At 40.8% G+C, this 24,873-nt stretch overlaps 3 protein-coding genes across 5 annotated transcripts in view; 1 reads left to right on the top strand and 2 right to left on the bottom strand.

Annotated features, from left to right (window-relative positions):
• LOC138129820 (potassium channel subfamily K member 17-like) overlaps positions 1-1,966 on the bottom strand; it is a 142,067-nt gene extending 140,101 nt beyond the window's left edge. Inside the window, exons 1-2 of one of the 3 annotated variants that reach the window (XR_011159399.1) lie at positions 1,827-1,966; positions 1,540-1,738 (exon numbers count right to left, since the gene is read on the bottom strand). The gene's annotated coding sequence lies outside the window, so the exon portion shown is untranslated. Of the gene's footprint in view, positions 1-1,361; positions 1,489-1,539; positions 1,739-1,826 lie in introns of those variants that run through there. The other 2 variants (XR_011159401.1, XR_011159400.1) reach the window with 2 other exon arrangements.
• Positions 1,967-9,731: 7,765 nt separating this feature from the next.
• Positions 9,732-10,401, top strand: LOC138129824 (uncharacterized). Its single transcript, XM_069046125.1, has 5 exons — positions 9,732-9,813; positions 9,858-9,885; positions 9,934-9,990; positions 10,038-10,275; positions 10,329-10,401. The coding sequence occupies exons 1-5, from the start codon at positions 9,766-9,768 to the stop codon at positions 10,351-10,353; spliced, it is 396 nt and encodes a 131-aa protein (XP_068902226.1). The 5' UTR covers positions 9,732-9,765; the 3' UTR covers positions 10,354-10,401.
• A 328-nt stretch (positions 10,402-10,729) lies between these two features.
• On the bottom strand, positions 10,730-24,321 carry galene. The gene is made up of 7 exons (XM_069046123.1): positions 24,052-24,321; positions 23,195-23,441; positions 12,323-12,539; positions 12,148-12,273; positions 11,671-12,101; positions 11,106-11,623; positions 10,730-10,997 (listed from the first exon to the last, which is right to left on the bottom strand). Exons 1-7 carry the CDS (start codon positions 24,244-24,246, stop codon positions 10,992-10,994), a joined length of 1,740 nt encoding a protein of 579 aa, XP_068902224.1. The 5' UTR covers positions 24,247-24,321; the 3' UTR covers positions 10,730-10,991.
• Between the last annotated feature and the right edge of the window lie 552 nt (positions 24,322-24,873).

The following is a 24,873-nucleotide window of genomic DNA, read 5'->3' on the forward strand; positions in this document are numbered from 1 at the left end:
CCCCCGATTTCGGCGATCGATCCACCCCGCTCATAATTACAGGATGCGATGTTCGCCGCCCCCGTCCCGCCGCCCGGGGGCACGCTCCTAATTAATTCCGGCTAGTTCCGTTTACATTACACGTGCTTTCCGACAAGCGAGATATGGTTTTCATTTTCCTATGTGAACTAAACATATTGCGGTGAACAGTTAAGTACAAAGTTGAAAGTTCAGCGGGGGTGGGCCGGCGGCAGGGATGATCCGTCCAAACGCTTGACTCGGCCCGGTCGGGGAGGCTTTAAACTTTTCGCCGGAAAATATCAATTCTTGAGTTTGGCAGACGTGCCGATGTTTACTCGTGTTCGCCGCCCCTTCGGGGGCGAGAGTTATGTGGAGTAGGATAGTGAGGGTGCGGGCTTGATTTTTAATTAAAGTAATTTGTTTCGGGGGCTTGATCAATCTTGGCTTGAGTGTGTCGGGGTGGGGGCGGAAAAAATCATTTCGGTTGCGAGACTTGACGCAAGGGGTTGCGTCTCAGATTTAATGGGAAAAGTAAACATAGGAGTCCGGAGGGAGTACATAAATTCCAGAGATTTCCATTTGATTTTGTCTGGACTCTGGACTCTTCCCACACTTTTTCTACCGAGAAATGCTAAGTTAACCACACAAAATTGCAAATGGGGTGGTACTGCACTAAGTGAATTACTCCAAAGACTCTGCCCACAAATTAACATTCACAATGAAAGCTGCATTCTATTGCACCCTTCTACATAACCTCAAAACTCGTATGACTTAATCTACGACATAACTTTTACCTGTTATAACCTTTAACACAATACAATCAAAAAGTATTTTAAAAAACTCAAAAAAAAACCAAAGAAATCAAATATTTAATAGTTAACAATCGTCTGAACTGATCTACGACTCAACTTACTTCTTTCACGGTGCACCACACTAATTCAAACAAAGCTGTGACATCAAAACTCTCTTGAAACTGTGCCAATAACAAGTGCATCCATTTTCGTATGAGTCAATCTACGACTTCGCTTTTGTTGTGTCAAATTGCATGTTTGTTGTACGGTTTCATCTACGACTAGGCTCTCGTTTCAGCTTACTTGGTTTTAGGAAATCATAAAAGTGGTTGAAAGTTTCCATAGTCGTACGAAGTAATTCAGGAGTGGTTGGTTGGTTGTCAAGGGTTGTCAGTCTTAATGTGTTAAAAGAGAAATGAGGAGAAGTGAATGATTCGATAAATATTAAAGTTGCAAGCGTCAGTCTTTGCAGACGAAACGACCGCACAGCCAATCACCGCCCCCTTGTTTTATTATCGATTCCTTTAAACTCGCGAAAGACGACGCAATAAAAGAAAACCCAATTATCACCTTTGAAAAATGTTTCCTTTATCGTGTTCCGCGGTTTCGCTTTATTACATCTCCGCCGCCTCGCCCCAAGACGGGAAACCAATCGCGAGTTATCCTCGTTACGGCCGACGAGATTTTTAACTCTCCCCGAGCACGGAGGAAATCGCCACTCAAGGAAAAGCGAGGTTATGTCCCTCACCTCTGCTAGCGCCACAGCCCGGTCGAGGTCGGAGTCGCACTCAAGGTCGCGTTCTTGTGGGGCCGGCTTAACGCTCAGCCGTTTATTTTCGGTGGGATTATTAAAATAAACACTGGACGAGCTCACTTGGGGCCGTTCTTTCGTCCGTCGATGGAGGTTTCGGTACGCGTCAGTGCGTGGTGAGGAGCCCGGCGCTCAACTGAAATAAGATGGAAGGAAGACAGAAATAGTCGGGCTATTAATACCTTCGGACACGGTGACGGAGCCAGTTTTGTTGTTTTACTTACGGGATTGATGTGCGGTTCAATAAACGGGAGCGGGGACGGTTTCGGGGGCAGACACTCCCGTTTGGCCAACGGGTTTTCGACTAGACGCGATTTGAACAGGTGGGAGCCACGAGATAGGACGTACGTCCCGGATTGTACCACCCCACTCTTGCTTACGTCACTCTCATTCTCGTGCCAACTTTGACAAATACATCTTGGCAATACTCCCCAAACAAATGTCAATCCTTTTTGACGTTTGACAGTTGTCTGAACTAATCAACGAGTCTGTTGTTTTTTCTCCAATGTCTACATGTTTCGGGTTGGAGTTTGCTCCCGGAAAATGCCTGCTTAAGTTATGGGAATGAGTGTGGGTGTCCCATAAACTATTTTCGGTGACAGAGTCGATATCCCATCAAATTTATCGGTACGAAATAAACGCGCCGTGACGAAAATAAACGACTAATACGAGTCGATTAATAACGAGTAATATAGTTCAGAACGTGACAAACGCTATTTATGGCGTTGCTACCAACAACTAGCAAACAAAAACCGCAATATGGCTTCTGGCTGCAGTCACAGCCCCCTCGACTCAAAATTAATTTGTTTTTTTTTCCACTCTGTACCTTGTTTTTTAATTTTTCACAATGGCGGCAAAAATGGAAGAAAGTGTTTAAAATTGGATTTGTGACGAAATAAATATAGATTTAATCAATATTTGGGGACATTCATTACAGCAATGAAAATTAGCGTCAGCAGCGCCATTGACAATATCGGTGGGGCAAATGAGGTTTATTGCGGCGCCCATGGCGCATCACTGAACCAAACTACCACGGCGTGTTCTTGAGCGGCGGGATAAATCCGGGAGAATCTAACAGCCGATCTACATTCGATTTCAATACCGGAAAACTCCTTTTGTTCCGGATTTCGGTTGGAGCGAGCGTCAGGAATCCCGGATCCCCGGAGCCCCTCTCGTCTGGCGTCCAGCACCGTGTGCTCCGGAATATAAATTCAACTGATTTGACTAAAACATTTCCGGCTGGTTCCGGTGTCCCTTTCAGCGCCCGGACTCCCGGACTTACAAAAGATTGTATTGGAAAAAGACGGCGTCCATATCGCGGCGAAATTCAATAAAGGGAAAAACGACGCGAGAACGCCTGTAAATGCGTGTTTTTCTTTTTGCGGACGCGCGACAACGGGGCTTTTCCAATTTTCCGGAGATTTTCACGCGACGGTGCAGTTTTTCCGGAGGCAGGTGACCCGGACCGGGGCCGGAAGATGGGACTTGATGGGGAATTTTTGGAGGGATCGGGGTCCAACGTTAAGGGCGGGTTGGAGACGGCGTGGCGCCCTCCTCACAACACAAAATAATAATAATAATCAATAACATTTTTTATGATAATGAAGACGTGATCACTTAACACAAAATAATAACGAAATGGAGTGTAAAATTAATGATCACCGGATCGAAATTCGCAACGAATTTTATTCCCAAAACATTATTGATGTGAACAATGAAAATATGAGTGATTTTCTAGTGATTAATATTTTTCATTGTCACACCAATCATGAAAACATTGTCACATAAAAATTAAATTGACGAAGAGTTCAACACGGTATTGTTCAAATTGTCACATTTGCTGTAACAACAACAACATACCAAAAACTACCTACTTTCTTTTTCAACAATCTAATGAAATATTTTTCAAGATAAGCTAATGAAATAAATATATAAACAAATAAACAAGTGGAAAAATAAACAAGTGAACAAAAGAACAAATGGACAATTAGACAAATGGGCAAATGGACAAATGGAGAAAGGACAGAAGGACAAAAGAACAAATGGACAAATAAGCAAAAGAACAGATGAACAAAAGACAAAAGGACAAATGGATAAATGGACAAATGGATAAATGGACAAATGGACAAATGGACAAATGGACAAATGGACAAATGGACAAATGGATAAATGGACAAATGGATAAATGGACAAATGGATAAATGGACAAATGGATAAATGGACAAATGGATAAATGGACCAAATGGATAAATGGACCATTGGACAAATGGACATTTGTCCATTTGTTCTTTTGTCCAATTGTCCAAAGCAAAAGAACAAATGGACAAATGAACAAAATTACAAAAGAACAAAATGACAAAGGGGCAAAAGGGAAAAACGACAAAAAGAGAAAGGACAAACGGATAAATGGGGAAAATGGACACATGGACAAATGGACAAATGAATAAATGGATAAATGGACAAAAGGACAAAAGGACAAAAGGACAAAAGAACAGATGGACAAATAAGCAAAATAACAGATGAACAAAAGACAAAAGGACAAAAAGGCATAAGGACAAATGGATAAATGGACCATTGGACCATTAGACAAATGGACAATTGGATAAAAGAACAAATGAGCAAAAGAACAAATGGACAAATGGACAAATGAACAAAATGACAAAGGGGCAAAAGGGAAAAAGGACAAAAGGAGAAAGGACAAACGGATAAATGGGGAACAATTGAATCAAAGAACAAATGAACAAAAGAACGATTGAACAAAAGAACAAAAGAACGATTGAATAAACGAACAAAAGGACAAAAAACATAAGGACAAATGGATAAATGGACAAATGAAGAAAAGAACAAATCACAAAAAAAACAAATAGAGAAATGTATAAACGAACAAAAGAACAAATGGCAAATAAACAAGTGAATAAAAAAAAAACAAATAACAAATGGAATAATGGACAAACGAACAAAAGAACAAATGGGCAAATAAACAATAGAACAAATGGACGAATGAATAAATGGACAATTGGAGAAATGAACAGCTAAAAAAAAAAAAACAAATGGATATTTGAACCATTGAACAAATGAATAAAAGGGCAAATGAACAAAACAATAATTGAACAAATCGTCAAATAAACAAAAGAACAAATGAATAAATGAACGCGAAAACGAAATAACAAATGGACAAATGAACAAATGAACCAAAGAACAAAATGACAAATGATAAAAAATAAACAAATGGACAAATGAACGAATGAATAAATGGATAATTGGATAAATGAACAAATGGACGAAGGGATGAATGTTCTAATGGACAAATGGAGAAATGAACAGTTGAACAAAAAAACAAATGGATAATTGAACAAATGAACAAAAGGACAAATGAACAAATGAACAAATCGTCAAATGGACAAATGAACAAAAGAACACATAAACAAAAACAACTGGAGAAATGAATAAACAAACAAAGGAGCAAATGAATAAATGAATGCGAAAACGAAATAACAAATGGACAAATGAACAAATGAATAAAAAGCAAACGAACTAATGGACAAATGAACCAAAGAACAAATAGGCGAATGAACAAATGAACAATTAAACCAAAGAACAAAAGGACAAATGATGAAAAAAACAAATGGAGAAATGAACAAACGTACAAAACAACAATGAGCAAATAAACAAATGAACAAAAAAAAAACAAAATAACAAATGGAGAAATGGACAAACGAATAAAAGCACAAATGGGCAAATGAGCAATAGAACAAATGAACAAATGGACGAATAGATAAATGGACTATTGGATAAATGGACAAATGGACAAAGGGATAAATGGTCTAATGGACAAATGGAAAAATGAATCATTGAACAAAAAAACAAATGGACAAATGAACAAAAGTTCAAATGACCAAAAGAACAAATGAACAAAAACAACTGAGAAATGAATAAACAAACAAAAGAACAAAAGGGCAAATGAAGAAATGAACACGAAAACGAAATAACAAATGGACAGATTGACAAATGGACAAAATAACAAATGGACATATGAATACGAGTAGATGAAAAATTGAACAAACGAACCAAGAACAAAACAAAAGAACAAGTGAACAAATTAACCAGTATACAATTTTTTCCAAGGACCACTTTGATGGATGGAAAACATTAAAGAAAACTTACAGATTTTTCATTAGCAACATTTTTCTACGAGTAGTTAGCAATCATTTTTCCTGTTAACACCCTTATCTTTTTTGCACTGAGTTACACTTTTCGCTGGATTTGAATGAAAAGTGGATTTGAAAGAGCTTCTTCAGATTTTTGAAATACATATCTCGAAATTTACTTTAAAATATATGTTTCCAAGAAAATATTTTCCTTTGTACCAATATGAGTTTTGGTTGATTTCTGCTTGTCATGGTAAATATTATGTTAATATTTTGTCGATCAAAATTATAGAAGAGTAAATTTTTAAATTTTCATTTTAAAGATTTGGGCATTTTCTATCTAAAATATACGAAAAAATAGCATGGTTCAACCAGAAAGAAAAAGAATTCTTCGATGCCCATGTAAAATGAATGAAGGAACGAATGAAACATTTGTATTCGTTAGAAAAATACCACTTTTCTTTACTTGTTAAATAATCTACTATTTCCAACAAGCCGTTAAGCTTAAATATATTGTAACGATTTCTATATTCGGGTTCGCTATATTTTCCAATATTTAAAGAAACTTTATTTATCACCGTCAAACATCAAAATTTATTTATTAAACAATTGGTTTTTCTATTCTCCCCACTTCCTCATTCCACTCACTTGATTACTTCTCAGCCCACACTATCACTATTCGTAACAATATGAAAAAATTTAACTAAATATTAAAATAAATATTATAGATATTTATTATACAAGACGATAAAATTGTATTTTAGCTTCTAGAGCGTTTTTACACTCGAGAAGATAATTAAATTTTATCATGGTGTATAATATTCTATTTTTTTCTATAGCATTTGTATTTTATTATTAAAACAATTTTTTAAATCATTACTAATCGTGTGAGGATTTAAAATCTCGTTATTATGAGCGTTGTTGGAGTAAAAAAAAAACTAATTACTTTATCTACCCTTGCTGTTAAAGTGGCACTTTATCTACCTTTGCGGTTAAAATGGTACTTGACCTTTTGATCTTTTTTTTTACTTTAACATCTGCTACAGTAAAAAATATTGTATTTCAATAAAATACATAGATAATTACAAGCGTAAATTTCCCTACTGTAAGGAAAACAAATTAACTCAATTAATTCCAAATCGAAATCTTACAGGTCGGTAAAGCAATAACACACATTTTGCATAGTTTTGATATTGCAAAAAATAAAATGCTTTATAAGAATTTAACCTAGCCATGTAAAGTTTTAGTTCGGACAGAAGGTTCGAACAGTAAACATGGTTCTTTAAAAAATCACACAAAAACTTGCTTGTCATAACTACTCTTTTACACTTCCTCATAAGCGAAATATTTAATAAATTTTCGTTACACCTTCTTAATTTACTCGACTTGAACCGCATAAACTCAGTAAACTAGATTCAACAGAGATGAGCCTGCCATAAAGATGTGCAGCATAGTTGGGCTTGTCCAAGTTTAGAACAAGGAAACTTAGTCGCTTCTCCATCAGTGGCGTGCAAAACCCGCGTTACCACTCGAAGTTTGACTCTGTCTTCTTTCTGTGTAATCAATTTGAAGCTCACAACCCCTGATCACTACTGTTACGTACGCTAATGGATGCGGAGAATGGCCACGCCCACAGGCTCATCTCTACTTAATCGCACTCTACCACATTGACGATCCGTACTCAAACTTTGATCTCACAAAACCAACACATAAAGATTTTAGACGACCAAACTTTTATTTTTAAATGGGACGTTCAGTATATTAGTGCATATTAGGATTCCCCAATCGATGAGGTACAAAATGATTTAGTCACACACGCAGTCCTCACAAGAAATTTGATGAGGATTTGATAATATACGTAACGATAAATAAATCCGGCCTGAATGCTGTAGCACCGTGTACGGTGGACAAATTTTTCAAATTCAAGCGTTGCAACAGCTCTGAGGTGTGTTTTATGCCAACGTTATGTAAACTAAGATGTGTCAGTTTCTTGTAGCTTGCAGGGAACACCGAGATATCGATGTTACATAACATATTTCGCGATCCATAGATCTGGCAATTTATTTCGCATTTGTGGAAACAGTTTGAAATATTTCCACCCCCGGCTTCACCGTTACCATCTGTTGTCCGATTTTAGCATAAAGTTTGTCCGTTGGTCCCGCTCCCCGTCGAAACTCAACACTCGTTAACGTTCACGTTTTTATCGATTGTTTAAATTTTTTTGTTGCCAATGATTGAGTAAACAAGTCAAAGACGTTATTAAAAAGTTTTATTGATCTCGCTGTTATAATTCCACGAACGATACAATTTTTATGCCCTGTAACAATGGCACCATAAAAGGTAATAACGCAGGTTTTTTTTTGTATAAAAGCGCGAAATCTTGTAGGCAATGGCAGTTCAGCTCAAGTGTGAAGACAACCCAGGCAAGATGAAACTCAACATCACTGTTTTACTGATAGGCGCCTTCGTCGTCGGCCTGGCCCACGCAGGGGTGAGTATCGAGTGGTCCAGATCTGGCACCGATTGAATTGTTTTGGTAGATAATCAAGCCGGTGGATAACGCCGAAGCACGATGGGCCCCAGATGACGACGGCGAGGCTATCGCAAGAAAGGCTCCAGATGCCCACGCTGAAGCTCGATGGGCCCCAGATGACGACGCCGAGGCTATCGCAAGAAAGGCTCCAGATAGCGACGCCCACGCTGAAGCTCGATGGGCTCCAGATGACGACGCCGAGGCTATCGCAAGAAAGGCTCCAGATAGCGACGCCCACGCTGAAGCTCGATGGGCCCCATTTGACGACGCCGACACCGCCCCTCTATTCAGATGGGCCCCAGATGATGACGGCGAGGCTGAAGCAAGACAGGCTCCAAATAACGACTCCCCCACTGTACCTCGGATGTCAATGGAAGCAAGAAAGGTTCCAAATAACGACTCCCCCGCTGTACCTCGAGCGTCACTGGAAGCAAGAAAGGCTCCAAATAACGACTCCCCCGCTGTACCTCGAGCGTCACTGGAAGCAAGAAAGGCTCCAAATAACGACTCCCCCATTTTACCTCGAGCGTCACTGGAAGCAAGAAAGGCTCCAAAGAACGAAGCCTAGGCCGACGGGATTCTAAGAAAAACAATACAAATCCGGACGAGTTGACTTTTGTTGATGTTTTATCGATAACGGGTTTCAGCAATTTTATTGAAAAAACTAAAAAAAAAATAAATCTTCAATTGGGATAAGTGTCTCATGATTCCTTTCCAAACGAAAAAGTAAACAGCGGTTATCTTCTCAAAATTGACAGACAGAGGAATAGAAGAACGATGAGATTGTCGTAGTGCTTGTTCGATAAGTGAAGAGCGGCAAATTTTAAAGACTGAGAAAAGAAAATTATAATGGCTATAATTCAAGGGGATGAAAATTCCAACACGAGCCGTAGGCGAGTGGTGGAATCATCCGAGTGAATAATAGCCATCGTTGAAGAATGTACTACTGTCGAAACTAGACAAAGAAGAAACTAAGTAAAGACTCTGACGTCTGTCAGAATTTGATTGATCGTTGTGAGCGGCAAAAGTCCATATGAAGAAACTTCATAAAAAAGCGTAAATATTAATCAAGAAGAAGCGTCAAGTTTAAAACTGTGATAAAAAGTGAACCGATTGCGAAATTGATGACACCTGTCAGACCGTTAGCACTTGTCGCGTTGAACGCGAAGCGGCAAACACCCGCTCCATTTCACGGCCAACTGCCACCCCACACTCGACTCATTTGTCTCTTTTTCCTCTTCGCCGTCGACAAAATCATGTTAGCGGCGGCGATCGCCGATAAATTCTTATCATTCTTCCAATTAAATTTTTAATAGTCCACAAAATTGTGCATCAATGAGGCGTCAACAAAATCGGCCCGATTTAACACAGCTAAGTTCTGACATTATTTTTAATGATTTTCCATCAAACTAGCGTCGTTAACTTTTCTAACATGGGCGCGCACAACATATAAAAGCTCGCCGACTCCGCGTTCCTTCAAAAATGGCACCTGCGACGCTCCTCCTGTGCGCCACCGTCCTCCTCGCTGCGGTAAGTCCCAACGCTCTCGGTACCACTTATCAAAGGTGTTTCAGGCGTGCCACGGCGCTCCCCACGCTTCGAGTAAGTGCCTCACCCCCAAACCTCCTAAGTTCTAAGAGTCTCTTGCAGCACCGGGCGGGGTCCCGCGAAGGGTAATCGACACCACAAACATACGTGCCCGGCAAGGTAAGTCCCGCCGTGCGTACCCCAGTGAGTCCCAATGCACGTTCCAGCCCCCAAACTGACCAAGATGGGGCCGTACCCCAAAGCCGGGGCGCGGAGTTTAGCCCTCGATTACTGGCACCACCTTGCTGACCCCACGTACGTGGTCGACTACCCCTCGACAGTGGCCATCGGGTCGTACCCCTCAACGCTGGACATCCTGCATTCCCCCTGGACTTCGGACTACCCGTTGTCGTTGTCGCGGGCTGTCGGGCTCCCCTACCACGGCGTGTCATCCGCGATTGTGGAGTAAGTCCCCAAATGTTCACCCCACCTGATTTTATTAATTGGTGATTTTTCAGCTCCTACCCCTACAGTTGGTACTAAACGCGAAGACCTGTCACCATCTACTCAAATAAAATAATTCTTACCGAGGCTGTTGTTTCTCTTGCACACACTGTACATCCATATTAAGCTAATGTGAGTATCTCTGGGCTTTCCATTTTAGCACGTTATCCCGGTCCATTAGAGATCAGACTGGCAAATCCTCCGAATCATCGGGGATTTGGGGGTGGAGGGGTGAGGGTTGTTCCAGGTGGAGGGAAATCCGTGACCGTAACACCAAACAACTGGACTTAAATTATTACTCAAGTCGGATCTCGAGTGCTCAAGAAGTCGATGGAATGTGTTAAAACAAATCGAAGTAACTTACCGAGATGTAAATGGACCAGGCGACTTGACGATTTATTACCAACAACAAAAATATTTCTAACGTTTTATTTTTGATTCGATTCGTTACAAATCTAGTTTATTTTGTTAGCAGCAGTTCCGATTGATATAGTAAGACTATAAAACTGTAGTAAAATACTTCGAGTGGGATGTAATAAATGAAAATAGATTTGACACCGGCAGGTTTCTCATTAAACGTCACATTTGCTTTCACAGCCGCGCCACAGATGGCGCTCAAATATTACAACGCAACATCTCAACTTCTTCCAATCAATTTCTTCTTTTTAATTGTCACACTAATTCTAAAACATGAAATTAAACAAATTAAACACGACAGAACAAATAGAGCGGTGTCGGAAACGAATCTGTCACTTGTCAAATTGACAGCTACAATCGTCCCGTAGTCACACCTCATCCTCGCTGTCCTCGTCGTCGTCCTTCTTGATGATCCCCAAAGTCTTAGCCACGTTCTTCACTTTGGCGATGACCTCCTCTTGCACCAGGTTGAAACTCATGGCCAAGAGCGCGATCCCGAAGAGGAGGTAGAGCGAACAGAGCGCAATGCTGATCGTTGCTCTGTTGACGTCTTCGTTGACTCCGGTGTGGAGACTGTCGTGACTCACCCCTTTGGCGGGGACCAAGTCGCCGAAGCCTATGGTGGTGAGAGTGATAAAACAGAAGTAGGCGGCGTCCAGCAGGTCCCAGTTTTCCCATGATTTGAAGAGAAACGCTCCGGCGACGATGTAGCTGACCACCAGGAAAACGCACAACCAGATGGGCACCGGTCGGATCCGCGTCCGGACGATCTCGTAGTAGTCGTCTTCGTCCTCGTAGACGAACTCCTCGTCGGAGTCCGGGTCGTCCAGGTACTTGCTGCGGTGGCCGTAGCCCAGAGGAGTCATCATTTTGGGGCTGGGGTTGTGGCGAGCTGCAAGAGAGTAATGAGAGTGGGTGCGGCTGGTGGGGGGTACTCACGTGGGGACTTCTTGCGTCTGGGCTTGGGACTCTTCCGCACCGAGCTCTCGGAGGAAGGCGCCGGCGACGGCAGTCGCGGAGGCTCAAGATACTGCGGGTTTTTGGGGAGAGACTTGGCCCTCCTGTTCGAAGGGGGCGTCCGGCCTTGTCCCTCCATGTCCCGCATCGTAATCCCCGGGATGTTGTTGGACACGATCTCGTTCTGGTCCACCACGTACCGGTTGCACAAGATCGGCGTCTTGGCCAAGACCACCGGGTCCAGCTCGATCATCTCCGTGCTCTTGTGCGACCTGCGCCGGTCCAAAGACCCGCTCTTGCTCACCCCCGAGCTCTTGCGGCTCGAGGGATCCGAGAACCTCGGCGCTTGCGACGGCCGCATCCTAGGGAGACTCGACCCGCGCGGGATCTGGTCCCTCGCCTCCTCGTGGTACCTGAAAGAATTGTCTAGATTTGGCGCGGCCAGGAGGAATGCCCGACCTGAGCTCGGTGTCCGAGTGGGAGTAGTGCCCGATTTCCGACCTGCCGAAGCCGCTGTCGGCCGACCTAGTTGACGTCCGCATGGACCTCCGGAACGAGGCGTTCCTAGACCTGGAGAAGCGGCCCCTGCGCGATAAAAATGTCACGAGGGACGAACGGAGGGGGGGCAACGTACTCGGGGGTCATTCTGGCGCTGCTGCGTTTGGACCTCTTCTTCTTGGGTTTCTTGGTGCAGAGGTAGCAGCACACTCGCCAGTAGAGGAAGCGGAACGAGGTGGCCATGATGTCGCCGATGTTGGACAGGCAGAGGAGCATCAAGGGGATGCCCAAGATGGCGTAGAAGATGGTGACGATCTTGCCCCACTGGGTCTTGGGGGAGATGTGGCCGTAACCTAGAAAAGACGCCACAGAAGAAACAATCTACAAAATCTTCCGGATTTTGCATGCCCAACCCTGAGCCGCTTCCGGGACCTCGACGAGATATTTTCACGGTCCTGACGCCACATCGTCCTATTATTAGTTATTACCTCCAATGCTGTCCCACTCATTAGCATGATAGACGAAGGTAACGATTTCCCGTTGTTAGGATCGATGATCGATCGATTTAACCTGTTTACGGAGGCGGTGCCGTTGACCGAAAATTATTTCTGGAATCCATCCGGCCGTCGTAAACGGAGGAAAATAATTGGGGGCCTGGCTGGAGCTGTTCGTTAATTAAATCGAAAAAACAGAAATAAAACGCGTACGCGACATTGTTCCCAGTTCCGGCTGTTGTTGCAGGGAACAATGCGATATTATTAAATTGCGTCTAATTGAACCGCGCAAGGGGTTTTGTCGCTCTTGGCGGATGTATCAGAATGTTCGAGTGACGGCAATTTGTGTGGATTATTGCGGTGGAGTTGTTGCGGCAATTAAGTGAGAAGAATGCGGTGTGCCCACGCGATTTCAATTAGGAAAATGGTTTATTACATCTTGACTGACTTGAACTTTGGGGGGCCTTCGGGGGTGGAAGGACGCAGATTTCGCCGTTCTACTGCTCCATTTTTCATATTCTTATTTTTATTCTATCAACGGGATCGAGCGAATCTAGTTTTGCAGTAAAAACAATTCAGGTGTGACCATTCTTAACCTTCTTCAGAACAGTTATGGAAACAAATCAATTTCAGCATCTTTCGGCAAGCTATCTCTGAATTAGTCTGTAGAAGAAAACGTCAGTAATTTGATATTCCAACGGATTTATTAATTGTTAAACTGCAGCAGAGTAGCCTTCAGCAAGTCAGAGAATATTCAAACACGTAAAAAAATTAAATAGCAACATCTTACAACCTACAGGGTCGCTGACTTAATTTTTTGCAGCACTAAGGATCAAATGTAGCGTTTTTGAAAAGAGATTTTTTTTTCTGAACTCAGTATTCAACTTCAAAAAATTCTTATTGTTGGTTTCAAAAATATTGTCATTAAATTATCCTCGGTGCCACTCCCAACTAAGGTCCTTCTAAAATCGGCACACTTGAACGAAAGTAACTAGAAATAAAATATTGTTTGAAATTCCCGCTAATTTCAAATGGCGCGGGCTCATGAGACGGCGTCGGTAAAACAGATATCATTATCATTATCGACCTACACACTGATCGAAGAAGAAAAAATCATCAGAAAAATCATCGTACGAGGCAGTAATCATAGTTAATTACCAGCATCAGTAGTTTTAAAAAGAAAATCATCATACAGTAAATAATAGTGAGTGTAAATAGAGTAGTGATTAAAATAAACACATCAGAAAAAGTGTGTTCCATCAACAAAAAAAAAAATTAAAACTTCAGCCACCTTCCGATCCACCAGTATTTCAGCAGATCCTCAACATCAAAGAAATTAAGAATTATTTTTATTTTACAACAGTTGCTAAAATTCTCTCAATTGACTTCTTGACAAAACACTGTTTTTCTTTTGGTTTTCCTCTTTTGTCAATTGTATTTACACTATTTCTCAAAAGTATTTTCTATCTCTATTAAATGTCAAAGTGACGTAAATATGAAATAGTTTTGAGAAATAGTGAAATACAATTGACAAAATAGGAAAACCAAAAGAAAAACACTGTAAATATAGTATAATTCAGAATAAGTGGCATCGGGGTAGGCGTTGATTCTCTAAAGTGAGCTTTACGTTATGTCAAAAAATTTAGTAAACATGTGAAACCGTCATTACTTTATTCTGAGGTTATGCGTTACATAATTACAGACAAATAATACACTTTTCATAAATAAAACAAGAAAATTCCAAATACTATAACAAGAAAATAAACACAAAACGATTCCAATGTTAATATCAAGGCCAAATTAAAAGCAAAGGTTACCAACAGCATCGAAACTAGGGCATTATTAGCAAGGGTCTTGCTGCCAACGTAAATTTGAATTTCCAACGCCTACCGCGATGCCATTTATTCTGAATTATAATATATGTTGGACAAAGTTTTGCTTTGCAACGAATCAATTAAAATATCAGGACCAATATGTTGTGCAATTTCAATTGTTATGCGTTCTTCTAATTCTTCTACGTTGCGTGGCCCTTGACATGTAACTTCACACGGAGTCAAATCGGATGATCTACAGGGTGTCTCAGCTAAGACTTTCGAGCCTAATAACTCAGTTATTTTCCAGCGGATTTTTGTGAAATTTAAAATGCAGATATTTTAGACGGTGAAGAATAAAATCCCATTAATGCAATCACCCAAGTCTTAAAAACGTAATTTTTACATGCCTTTTTAAAATGTTGAATCAATTAAGATTTACATAAAAAATTGATCGCCAATAAAAAATACTGTAGGGAAAAACTCGTCCTTGAAAGACGTCTGGTTTGCAAGAAAAAATCAAAAAACTGTGTTAAACGTAGCTGCAAATGCAAAACATAGACGCGTATGAAACAAACGCGCAATTTTGCAGAATTTTGGTCATCCCTTTTCGCAGAAGCGCAGGTGACATATTTGAAGTTTATCTTGCTAACCTTACAAACACTTGCAAAGTTAAAGACAATATTTGGACGTAATTTATTATACTGGATGCTTTAATTCTTCCATAAAAGACTAAAACACGTTCGGGATATTTTAGCAAGGTAATTTAATTCACGTACGCTTCCTGTGTCTTGAAATAAATTGACGACTCTCTTAACCTTACATTTTGTAAAGCCTACATTTGGATAGTGTTCCACGAGAAAACGAACTGTCATTGAAGTTCTTACGACACTCTCCATATGCAAATTTTTTTTCCTTTTTCAACAATATTGAAATTTCTCCCGCTGTAGTCTATTTTTAAAGAATTTTCAATAAATTTTCACAATTTGACGTTTCTAATAAAGCGCGCCTAATTTTGACAGACTTTAAAGGGTGTACAAAATGTTGCTTGGCAATTAATCATCAATTGTTTCAAGAGGTAACTGCTCAAATACCTTCAAATTTTACATTAAATTTTTAACAACGAAATCTAATCTTTTCGTTGAATCAGACAAGTGATTTACTTAATTGTTTGTCTAGACCCCAATTTTTTAATGTTTAACAATCTAATAATAATCGCGCATAATTTTCGATAAAGGAAACATGTGTTAAAATTACATTTTTTAACTTGAGGTAATTTTATTATTACTAATTGGACCTTCACGGTCTAAAATATCTGCATTTTAAATTTCATAAAAATCTGTTGGCAAATAACCGAGATATTGAGCTCGAAAATCTTAGCTGAGACATCTTGTATAGTCAGCGCGGCGACTCACTGGAGTAAAAACTGGCGTGATCTTCACGTGATTTTCGGGGGATGATTTCCTATTGAGTAAAGGGCGCAGCTCAATGCACATAGCCGAAATGTTCAAGCTTTTATAGTCTCGTTGTAAAGTGCGTTGCTATTTCGTTGTGTGCATCGTGTTCTTTTGTTTTCAACGTTTCTGTGTTTTATTCTCAGCATAAATTCATTCTTAAAGTAATAAACTAAAATTTGGCGAGGCAGTGTATATCGGCCTTTTCATGACGTCGCTACTCTATTACGTGAACATCTCAGTGGTTCGCCGCGCCAACTATAGCTGGCCGGTGTCCCCTCGCCCTGTCCTATCCTATGAGATGGTGCTCCGTCTTGTTGACACCACCTCGTTTCCGTAATTTGGAAGTATTTGATTGTGGAAACAACTTGTTGGAAAAATTGTAAATATCTTGCAGTAAGAGATCTACAAATCGGATTTGGATGATTTGTAAAATATTACAACTTCAGCACAGCTTCGTCTTCCATTCTAAGAACTTCTCTGGTCAAAACTATTTTTTTTTTTTACCAAACGTATAATAAATTGTTCATTCCCTCTACTTCAATCGATGCAGTTTAATGAAATTTTGGATATTTTAAAAGTGTTATGTATACAATTGATAAACACTCAGGTAAAATATTTCCATCTGTACCGTAATTTTCCTGTGAATTGTTTTTCTATGTAATCCATCTATCTAGATGTGCCTGAAATAACATCAACACATAATTTTTTTTGAAAATGGATATCCTTGAAACAAGACACTTCTTCGACCACATCGAAATGAGTTATTTCTGTTTTTTGTAAAGGGTTGATCTGTGAAAGAACAAGCTTGTTAAATTAGTTTTCTTACAGTTTCCACGCTGCAATCTCTTCAACGAGAAGAGTTTTAAATGACTGAAAACTGCTGACGGGTAAGATTAACTTCCTCTTTGCTTTCTAATTCCATCAAAGTAATTTTCAAAAGAGTCTTAATTAAATACACCCGATAAAAAATTAAATTGATCATATTCTAATTTTTCTTGTATATGAATAAAACCCTGCGGGTCGCGATAAAATTTAATAATTTTTGCAGTTTCGTTTAAATTGAAATTTTCATCAGAAGTTTTGTCGTTTAAAATAGTGCAGAGTTTCGTATAATAATCTAGTGCTTTATATGAATACAGAATGCAGTTACTTATTTTTTGCCATTAAATAATGCAGCCAATAATCCAAGACTTTTCTCTAGAACTCGGCTTTGAATCCTCAAACAATGCTAAAGAAAAATTTACATTCGCACTTTTACAAATATTCTTTGATTCAACGACTCCACGTCCTGATTTGCTTCTACGAATCCAATTTTGCCCCCGCTATAATAATTTACTTTTTCTAACACTAATATCTTATACTGTTTCCATGGTGCATTTGAGCTCACACCTTATGTTTCCCATAAAATACGCTTTTCTCTATAAGACACGTCGTCAATAGCAACGTATCTTATAGAGTCATAAAATACGCTCACACACATCATTCAAGTAACATTTTATTCATCATTTTTACAGTAATTATCACAAAAGTGAAAAGTACAATTATTGAATTGAAATTGCCATATTAGCTTCGTGCTCTTGTTCCTGACATCTTCTTCTTCTGCTGTTTCATCCAATGCAAGTGCCCGGCCATCGAAAATGGCAATCTTTACATTTTCTTCAAATGATTCTTGCCGTAGTGTGAATTAACTTTTAATGAAGTTCTACACGCTTACCCCATATCAAGAAATGCCAAAATGACATCTTCCGTTACCTCCATGATGGTTTTTTTTATTGTTCCGGCCTTGAAACGAAACATACACCTTTTCGTATGCACTTTTAGACTTCATTGATAACAAATTGCCCCTTTTTTCTTATTTCTTCTGGAACGTTTTGGCACATTTCAACGATGAAAATTGTTTTTTTACAAATTTGTTGATATTATTACCATAGTACCCACGGCAACCTCCGCATTTTGTGTATTGTGACGCGCCTCGAATAATTTCTGAATTTATTAAAATTTCTGATAAGATGTTAGTGTTAAATAGAACAAAATGACAATTAATGTCATACAACGTGATGTTAGGTTATGACATTTACGACTGTTTTACAATGGAGCATTTTCGATTGCGTCAAAGAATGACCTTGACGACCAAAATTTATTGCTCGCGACTGTACAATTTCCATAAAGTTATTACGGTGACACCGCATCAAATTAAAATTGGTGTTTGGGTTGCAATGTCCAAAAGGCGAATCATTAACCCGATCTTCCATAATGAAACTGTTAACGCCCAAAGATACCAAAGAGTCCTTCTTGAACCATTGTGGAACTAACAAAAGGCTAGTTCCAACAAGATTCCACTACTGCTCACACGCCACGAACATCAATGACTTATTTAGATGAATTCTTCCCGCGCCAATTGATAACTGTAGGATTGTGGCCAAGCCGATCACCCGACTTGACCCCTTTTGATTTCGTTTGGTTCCTTCATTTAAAAAATATTTAAACATGTTTTTCCACAATCTTTACACACTTATTAGCAAGTTGCAGCCTTCAGTGGAACATTTAATGGCATAAATAATTAATGACAGATGTGTACTTATAAATGTCTGAATTAATCTAAGTACTGACTACACAATAGTCAATTATTGGCCCCGTCGACAGGTTTCGACTGTATATTGCCATCATCAGAGCTGTAATTAGGTATTAGTATGTTTGGTTCGTGTAAGCTGTGTCTCTTCATTATTTCCTAAATTGGAAATATTGTTAAAAAGGCTAAAACGTTGAAATAAAAAAGTAAAAAAGTGAAAACAAGTGGGTTAAAAAAGAGTAAAATTAAAATTATTTCTGAGTCTTAAACCATTTCTTGTACAATTATTCGGCGTAATCCAGGCGTAACATTTCCTCTTGTTCAATGGGAGGTTACAGCGTTATGGACAACCTTGCAGGAAGAAAAATTAATAGTGTACCAAATTTCCTTAACCTACTAGATCCAGTTCTTAGTGTATCGAAAGGACACTTACAAAATAACAAATTTTTATCAATCTAGTCACCTCGTTAAACAAACGACATTCTGCACCGATAATAGTAATAATGTCGATAATAACAAGTCTGGACGACCCTATGAGTCACGCGCCCACCTCTAACCCTCCCCTTCGGAAAATAATCATCGAAATTCCCAAATCTCCACTCGGCTATTCTATCCGCACACAGGGTCACAGTCAATATCACTGGTCACACACTCGACATAAAAAATGATTTACTAGAAACAATACAACGTATGGGAATTCCTCGGTGCCGTGCGTAGCGAGCGGCACACCCAACGACCGTAGAGATTCGGTCGTGCGGCCGCATCGCTCACCTAAAACGCCCACCCAGACTAGATCCTCCGCAGACGACGGACAGATTGGGGTCAATGTCGGCGGATTTTTCGGGCAGTGGTACCAAAATGGCGCGCCATCTGGTACCACTTGCACTTTCACACGCTCGGATTTGCCGGCTTCTCGATGCACCTGCGAGGTGGGGACGGCAGCCCCGGTGGCGCTATATAAGACAGGTTGTTTGCGGTTATGTAAGAAGTGACAGCAGTTATGGTGTCGATACACGGTGAGTGCTCGCGCGCATCTCTAATCGACTTAAGCGCGGTTCAGATTGAGTGCGCGACGGAAATTGGCAAGTCTTGCGATATTTCCTTTTCGCGAGTCGTTGGGAAAGTCGCGATTTTTTGCGTGGAGTTACTACATTCGTGGAGGTGTTGGGAAATGTGTCATGGTAGTCGGGTGGGCTGGTTGAGGGAAAAGCGCCCACGCGGGCCGGTATTTGGAAGGGTCTTGACAGTGGAACGATTTTTGACCTCAATTTGGCTATTGTCATTCTAATCGAGGGGCGATTTGGCCTCCACGGCCTACGCGGTTTTGATTTTTATGAGTCAAAGTGAACGGTGATCTAACCGTAACGTGATTGGCTAAAATATGCAATATACAATCCTTCAGGTCATTCTGTTAATGTAATTAATGAATTTACTTATTTAAAATTAAAAAAAAAATCATATGGACACCTATTCAATATACCGGGTGATTTTTTAAACATTTTTGTCTATTATTCTTGGTTCAATACAACAAAAAACATTTACTTAGTTACTCTTGACACAATTTTCAAAATGTCGTGATGCCTACAGTTTCGTCGGAAATTACACCAACTTTCTATTTTTAAATTCTATGTTCTATTGCTTTATTGTCAATTATTTCATAAGAAATTACGCTTGTGCTGTCGTAAAAAGTCATTTTTTTTATTCTTCTCGAACATTGTCTATGGCACTCTGGTGGGAAATATGAAATTTGTTATTCGTTTTCTTTTAAAATAGAGTAATAAAAAATGACATTTAATTGAGGGTAACAAATTTTCAAAAATTTTAAATTTTCGAAAAACTTTAAAAAATCTTCATTTTTTTATTTTACATTTTACTTTTTATGTTCTTAGTCTCTATTTAATTTTTTTATTTCATCTTTTATTTGTAATGATTTACTGTTTTTTCTCTTCTATTTAATTTTGGTAAACACCTTTTTCATTTTCCATATTTTTATACTTTCGTCTTGTGATTTCCTCCTTCAATATTTTTTTTTATTCATCTTGCTAGCTTTCTATTTCTTGTCATCTGTCTCTTTTTCTCTTACTGTTCTGTCTTTCTGCTTTTGTTTATATTCCTTTATATTTTTCTAATTCCTTTCACGTTGCTATTTTAACCTCACTTTTCAAATCGTCTTTTCCAGTATTTTTCCTTGCGCTGTGCGCCTCATCCTTCGCCAAGGACGACCAAAAATGGGTCTGGGGGGACAACAACCGCGACCAAACCAACGGTCGCCTCAATTTTGACAGGTACCCACTTGATCCGTCAAAACCACAAACCCTCATTAATTCTTTTCCAGAGAGAGTCGCTACGAAGTCTACGAGAACCAACATCCCTTCCGCCCCTCGTCCTACGAACCCCACTACGAACGCCCGCAGTCCCAGCACCGCCCAGATTTCACCCCCACCCACAGGTACTCATCTTCTCCAACTCTCACCACCTCTCTTAACCGTTTCTGTTTTATTTCCAGACCTGGAGGAGTGTACGGGGGCGTCTCCTCTGGAAGCTACGGCCAAGGCCACCCGCACTATCCATCTGAAGGCCACGAAAGCGGCATCCTCACGGGGCCAGTACCATCGTGGGTGAAAGAAGGGCCGTTCAAGAACTACGACAAGTGCAAATGTACCGAGAAGTTCAATTGCAACACTCCCGGGATCTCTTATGGGCATTGCGACGTGGGCAAGCAGTACTGCTGCTACTCCACCAAGAAGCAGGACCAGATTGGGGGACCTCTGCCGAGTCGGCCACACCATTCCATTGAAAATGGGGTTTTAGTGGGGCCTGGAGGACCGGTCGATGTTCCAAGACCGGGAGGGTTCAACAGGCCAAGACCTGGAGGAGGATTTGGATTGGGGGGAGAACGAGAGTACGGACCGATCAGCAATCGACCGGTGCACTCGATTGAGAATGGGATTCTAGTGGGACCTGGAGGACCGTTTGATAGACCCGTTGGAGGAAGACCTGGTGGAGGAAGACCTGGTGGGGGGTATGGGAGTTACGGGGGATTTGGTAGATTGGGGAAGAATTGAGGAGGAAGAGGAGAAAGTACAAACTAGAAGACTGGTCCTAATATAAACCAAAATGTTACCGTTGTAGATCTGTTGTAGATGTAGATGTATTTATGATTGTCTAATAAAAATTACTAATAGAAAGAGTCCCGAATTCTTCTTGGGCTTCTGAATTCTCCTGCAATCCCTCCACTTCTTTTTCTTCTAACTTGCACATTCCAAACTCTTCCCGAATCTTCTTTCAATCATCTGCTTTATCAGTCGCCTCACCTCCCACTTCCTTGCTTCACTTTTCTTCATTTTTTTCTACAGTCGGGTACCACTTTCACTCACTACAACTTCTTCATTTTCATTGATTTTTAAGTTTCTTTTTTTTTAGAGGCACCCTTCTTCATTGTCCAGTGTGTTGAAACAATGGAGGGTCAAATTTCCATGGCCTGCTGGTAATTAAGAGTGTCGGGTCTCGTGTAGTGTAATGGCGCGGACGAAAGTCTGGAGTTTAGTCCTCCGTCGTCCAATTAAAATTTCATTTTCACTTGGCACCAATAAAGGGGGCGCTCCACGCCCCCCCCAGATCTTCCAGTAGATATTCCGACATCTTACAACGTAATTATGTGCGATAAACGTCGTGATATAATCGCGACAATTTAATCTGTTATTGGATAGACCATTACGGACAATTAATTTCCATTCCGGGGCGCTCACCGAGAAAACATTCCCAGTCGGCGGAGTCGAGCAAAATTGCATAATGTAACGATGATGGAGGAAGTTTAGCTGGAGCAATTACCAAATGAGTTAAATATACGAAACACGAATGGGGCCGGCGCCGAATCGCGATTGTATTATCCTGGAGGTGTCAGAAAACGAACAAAACGCACTTAGCACACCTACAGACTTTACCCAAACAAAGAAACTCCACTTTGATGCAGCGCACTCCTAGTTCCACAATTAAATAGTTCCCAACTTTGCGAATTAATCCCGGGAGATTGCGCTAACAAGATTCTCTCACCGTAAAAGAGACGGCAATCGTCAGGCTTGCCTTGCTGTTGCCTCTCGGGCTATCCATTTATAATTGAAAAACTTCATGAACTCGGATTATAACGATGCGGCCCCGGACAGGGTGCGTGGACAGGGCTGCAACAACGTCTAATAAATAAACGATCGACAACGACTAACACCAGAACGCCGAACAAGGGGGCCCCGTCGAACTGTCACATTTGACACCTGTCAAAACGGATTTGACGTATAAACTAACCAAACAAAATGAAAATATCGCATTAATTACGCCGTAATTATTACGCAAACTGTCAGAACGACGAAATACAAATAATAATTGTATATTTAACGTCTAATGTGACGTCAAATTCGATTGGTGTAAAGTTGGTTGCATAACTTGTCATAACCTATCAACTCGCCGATATTTTAATCCAGCAGGGCGTTCTTTACGTTAAAAGGGCCGGTGGGTAGATGCACGGCGCATAAATCTGTCAGAATTTCTCCTCGTGGGTTTTATATTCCATAAAGTTGTCTCAACAACACAATAACCCCACCCCCGGCGTCGAGCGACTCGTGTCGGGGATCAAGCGGGTGTCTTCGGAATTTATAGGAAAAGGGTGCGCGTACAGGGGCTCACCTATCGTGGTGATAACTATGATGGAGTAGAAGAGGGCGCCGGTGCTCGTCCACTGAACTATGTCGGGGTCCTCCTCTCCGTCCCAACCGTCTTTAGTCATCGCCTTCAGGATGGCACCCTCGAATTCTCTCAGGTAGATCTCGGCCCCCTTCTTGAATTTATCCTCGCGCAGGACGTTCAACGTACTCGTCAGGTTCCACAAGTGGTGGGTCACGTTGTAGCGGAGTTTGCTTATGTTGCGCTTCACCTGCAAAAGGTGAAAAGAATGTGAGGGAGTGAAGTCGAGTGTGGAGTTAGTAAAAACGGAGGTGAGTTGAGCTTTATTTGAATTGGGGAGGAAGCGAAGAGGCAAAACGAAGGAGAAGGCTAAAAGCGCCGACTAAAGCTTGACGTGTCTTCAATGTCAGTTTAACAATTGTATCTTTGTTCGTTTAGAAGTTTAGGAGTTCCATACTTCAAGTACTTCTTTTACATCCCACAGAAATTCTGTGAGACTAAGATCTGGACTTTGAAGAAGACAGATGAGTTTTTTCTTCCATCTAATTGTCTTTTTTTAATTAAAAAGCGTTTCATGAATGCGTATAAGAAAGAAGTAAAAAAAACTAGTGACAAAGGAAAAAATTCAACTGTTGAAAGAATGACAATAAAGATAGCAGGAGGAATCTGAAGGTCATTTACGATCAGTAAAATGAAAAGGGTGCATGTTACAACAAACTTGAAGATCACAGATTAGTTTGCGAAATAAAAGCGCCTTTTGGGCCACACAAGCATTCTCCAGCCACCCCCGCCTCCATCCGCGTCGCTCCAGAAATTCCATCGCCGCCCAAAATATTCCGGCGCCGCCAAGCGATACTCACATCCTTCTCGTGGTGCACCTCCAACGCCTCAAACGTGAAAGCGCCCAGCACACAATAAGACACCACCATGGACACCAAAGTAATGTGCGACAGGAGACAACTGATCGTCTTCCAAGTGTAATGCAAGAAACTGGCACAAGCACTGGGTCTGTCGTACTCCAGCATCTCCGGGTCGGACCTGCTGTACCGCGACATCGCCCCGAAACAAGTGTTTTTCTCGGACGAGATGATTCCTCTTGGATTTTCTTCGGGCCACTGAGCTATTTATAACAATAAGTTTGCGATGCATGTGTTGCGGCGCGAGCCGCATGCACCGAAATAGACGAAGTGGTGCTCTTTCCGCTTCCGCCATAAATCATAACATTTTTGGCGGCGGCGTCCCGCATGTAAACAAGGCGGACAACAGTGATGACAAAATGGGAGAGAGGAGGTGGTGGGAGTGGGGCTACGGGACGAGAGAGGGCGCGTCGGAAAACGCGATGGTGGCGGACGAAACTGGGGACGTGTGAAGAGTGTGACTACGCGACGAGAGAGGACGCGATCGAAATTGCAGGAAACTGTAATGGCGGCGGAAAAAGACACAAGAGGACGTGGAATGCACTGGATCTGTGGCACATGTTCACAGATAAACATTTTATTGGGGTGTTTTGTTTGCTCATTTTATTATGTGTGCTGATAGTTTTAGGGCATCGAGACGTCAATTTACTCAATTAAACTCACGTATCTCGTTCTTGTTTCGTGACAGTTCATCTCCACAAGTGCAAAAAGGAAGACTAATGGATTTAAGGTTAGGAGTTCGTAATTGTCTTAAGTCATTCACCA

This window comes from Tenebrio molitor, chromosome 4, assembly GCF_963966145.1.
Source record: "Tenebrio molitor chromosome 4, icTenMoli1.1, whole genome shotgun sequence".
In the NCBI taxonomy this organism is placed as follows: domain Eukaryota; kingdom Metazoa; phylum Arthropoda; class Insecta; order Coleoptera; family Tenebrionidae; genus Tenebrio; species Tenebrio molitor.

What these genes read in the sequence shown, in the direction of transcription:
- LOC138129824 (XM_069046125.1), top strand. Translation starts at nt 9,766, where the DNA reads ATGGCACCTGCGACGCTCCTCCTGTGCGCCACCGTCCTCCTCGCTGCG. An exon ending in AAACATACGTGCCCGGCAAG is followed by an intron (nt 9,991 to 10,037) that starts GTAAGTCCCGCC and finishes TGCACGTTCCAG; the next exon opens with CCCCCAAACTGACCAAGATG. An exon ending in GTGTCATCCGCGATTGTGGA is followed by an intron (nt 10,276 to 10,328) that starts GTAAGTCCCCAA and finishes GTGATTTTTCAG; the next exon opens with CTCCTACCCCTACAGTTGGT.
- galene (XM_069046123.1), bottom strand. Translation starts at nt 24,246, where the DNA reads ATGTCGCGGTACAGCAGGTCCGACCCGGAGATGCTGGAGTACGACAGA. An exon ending in CATAGTTATCACCACGATAG is followed by an intron (nt 12,540 to 23,194) that starts GTGAGCCCCTGT and finishes CGTCTTTTCTAG; the next exon opens with GTTACGGCCACATCTCCCCC. An exon ending in AGCGCCAGAATGACCCCCGA is followed by an intron (nt 12,274 to 12,322) that starts GTACGTTGCCCC and finishes TTTATCGCGCAG; the next exon opens with GGGCCGCTTCTCCAGGTCTA.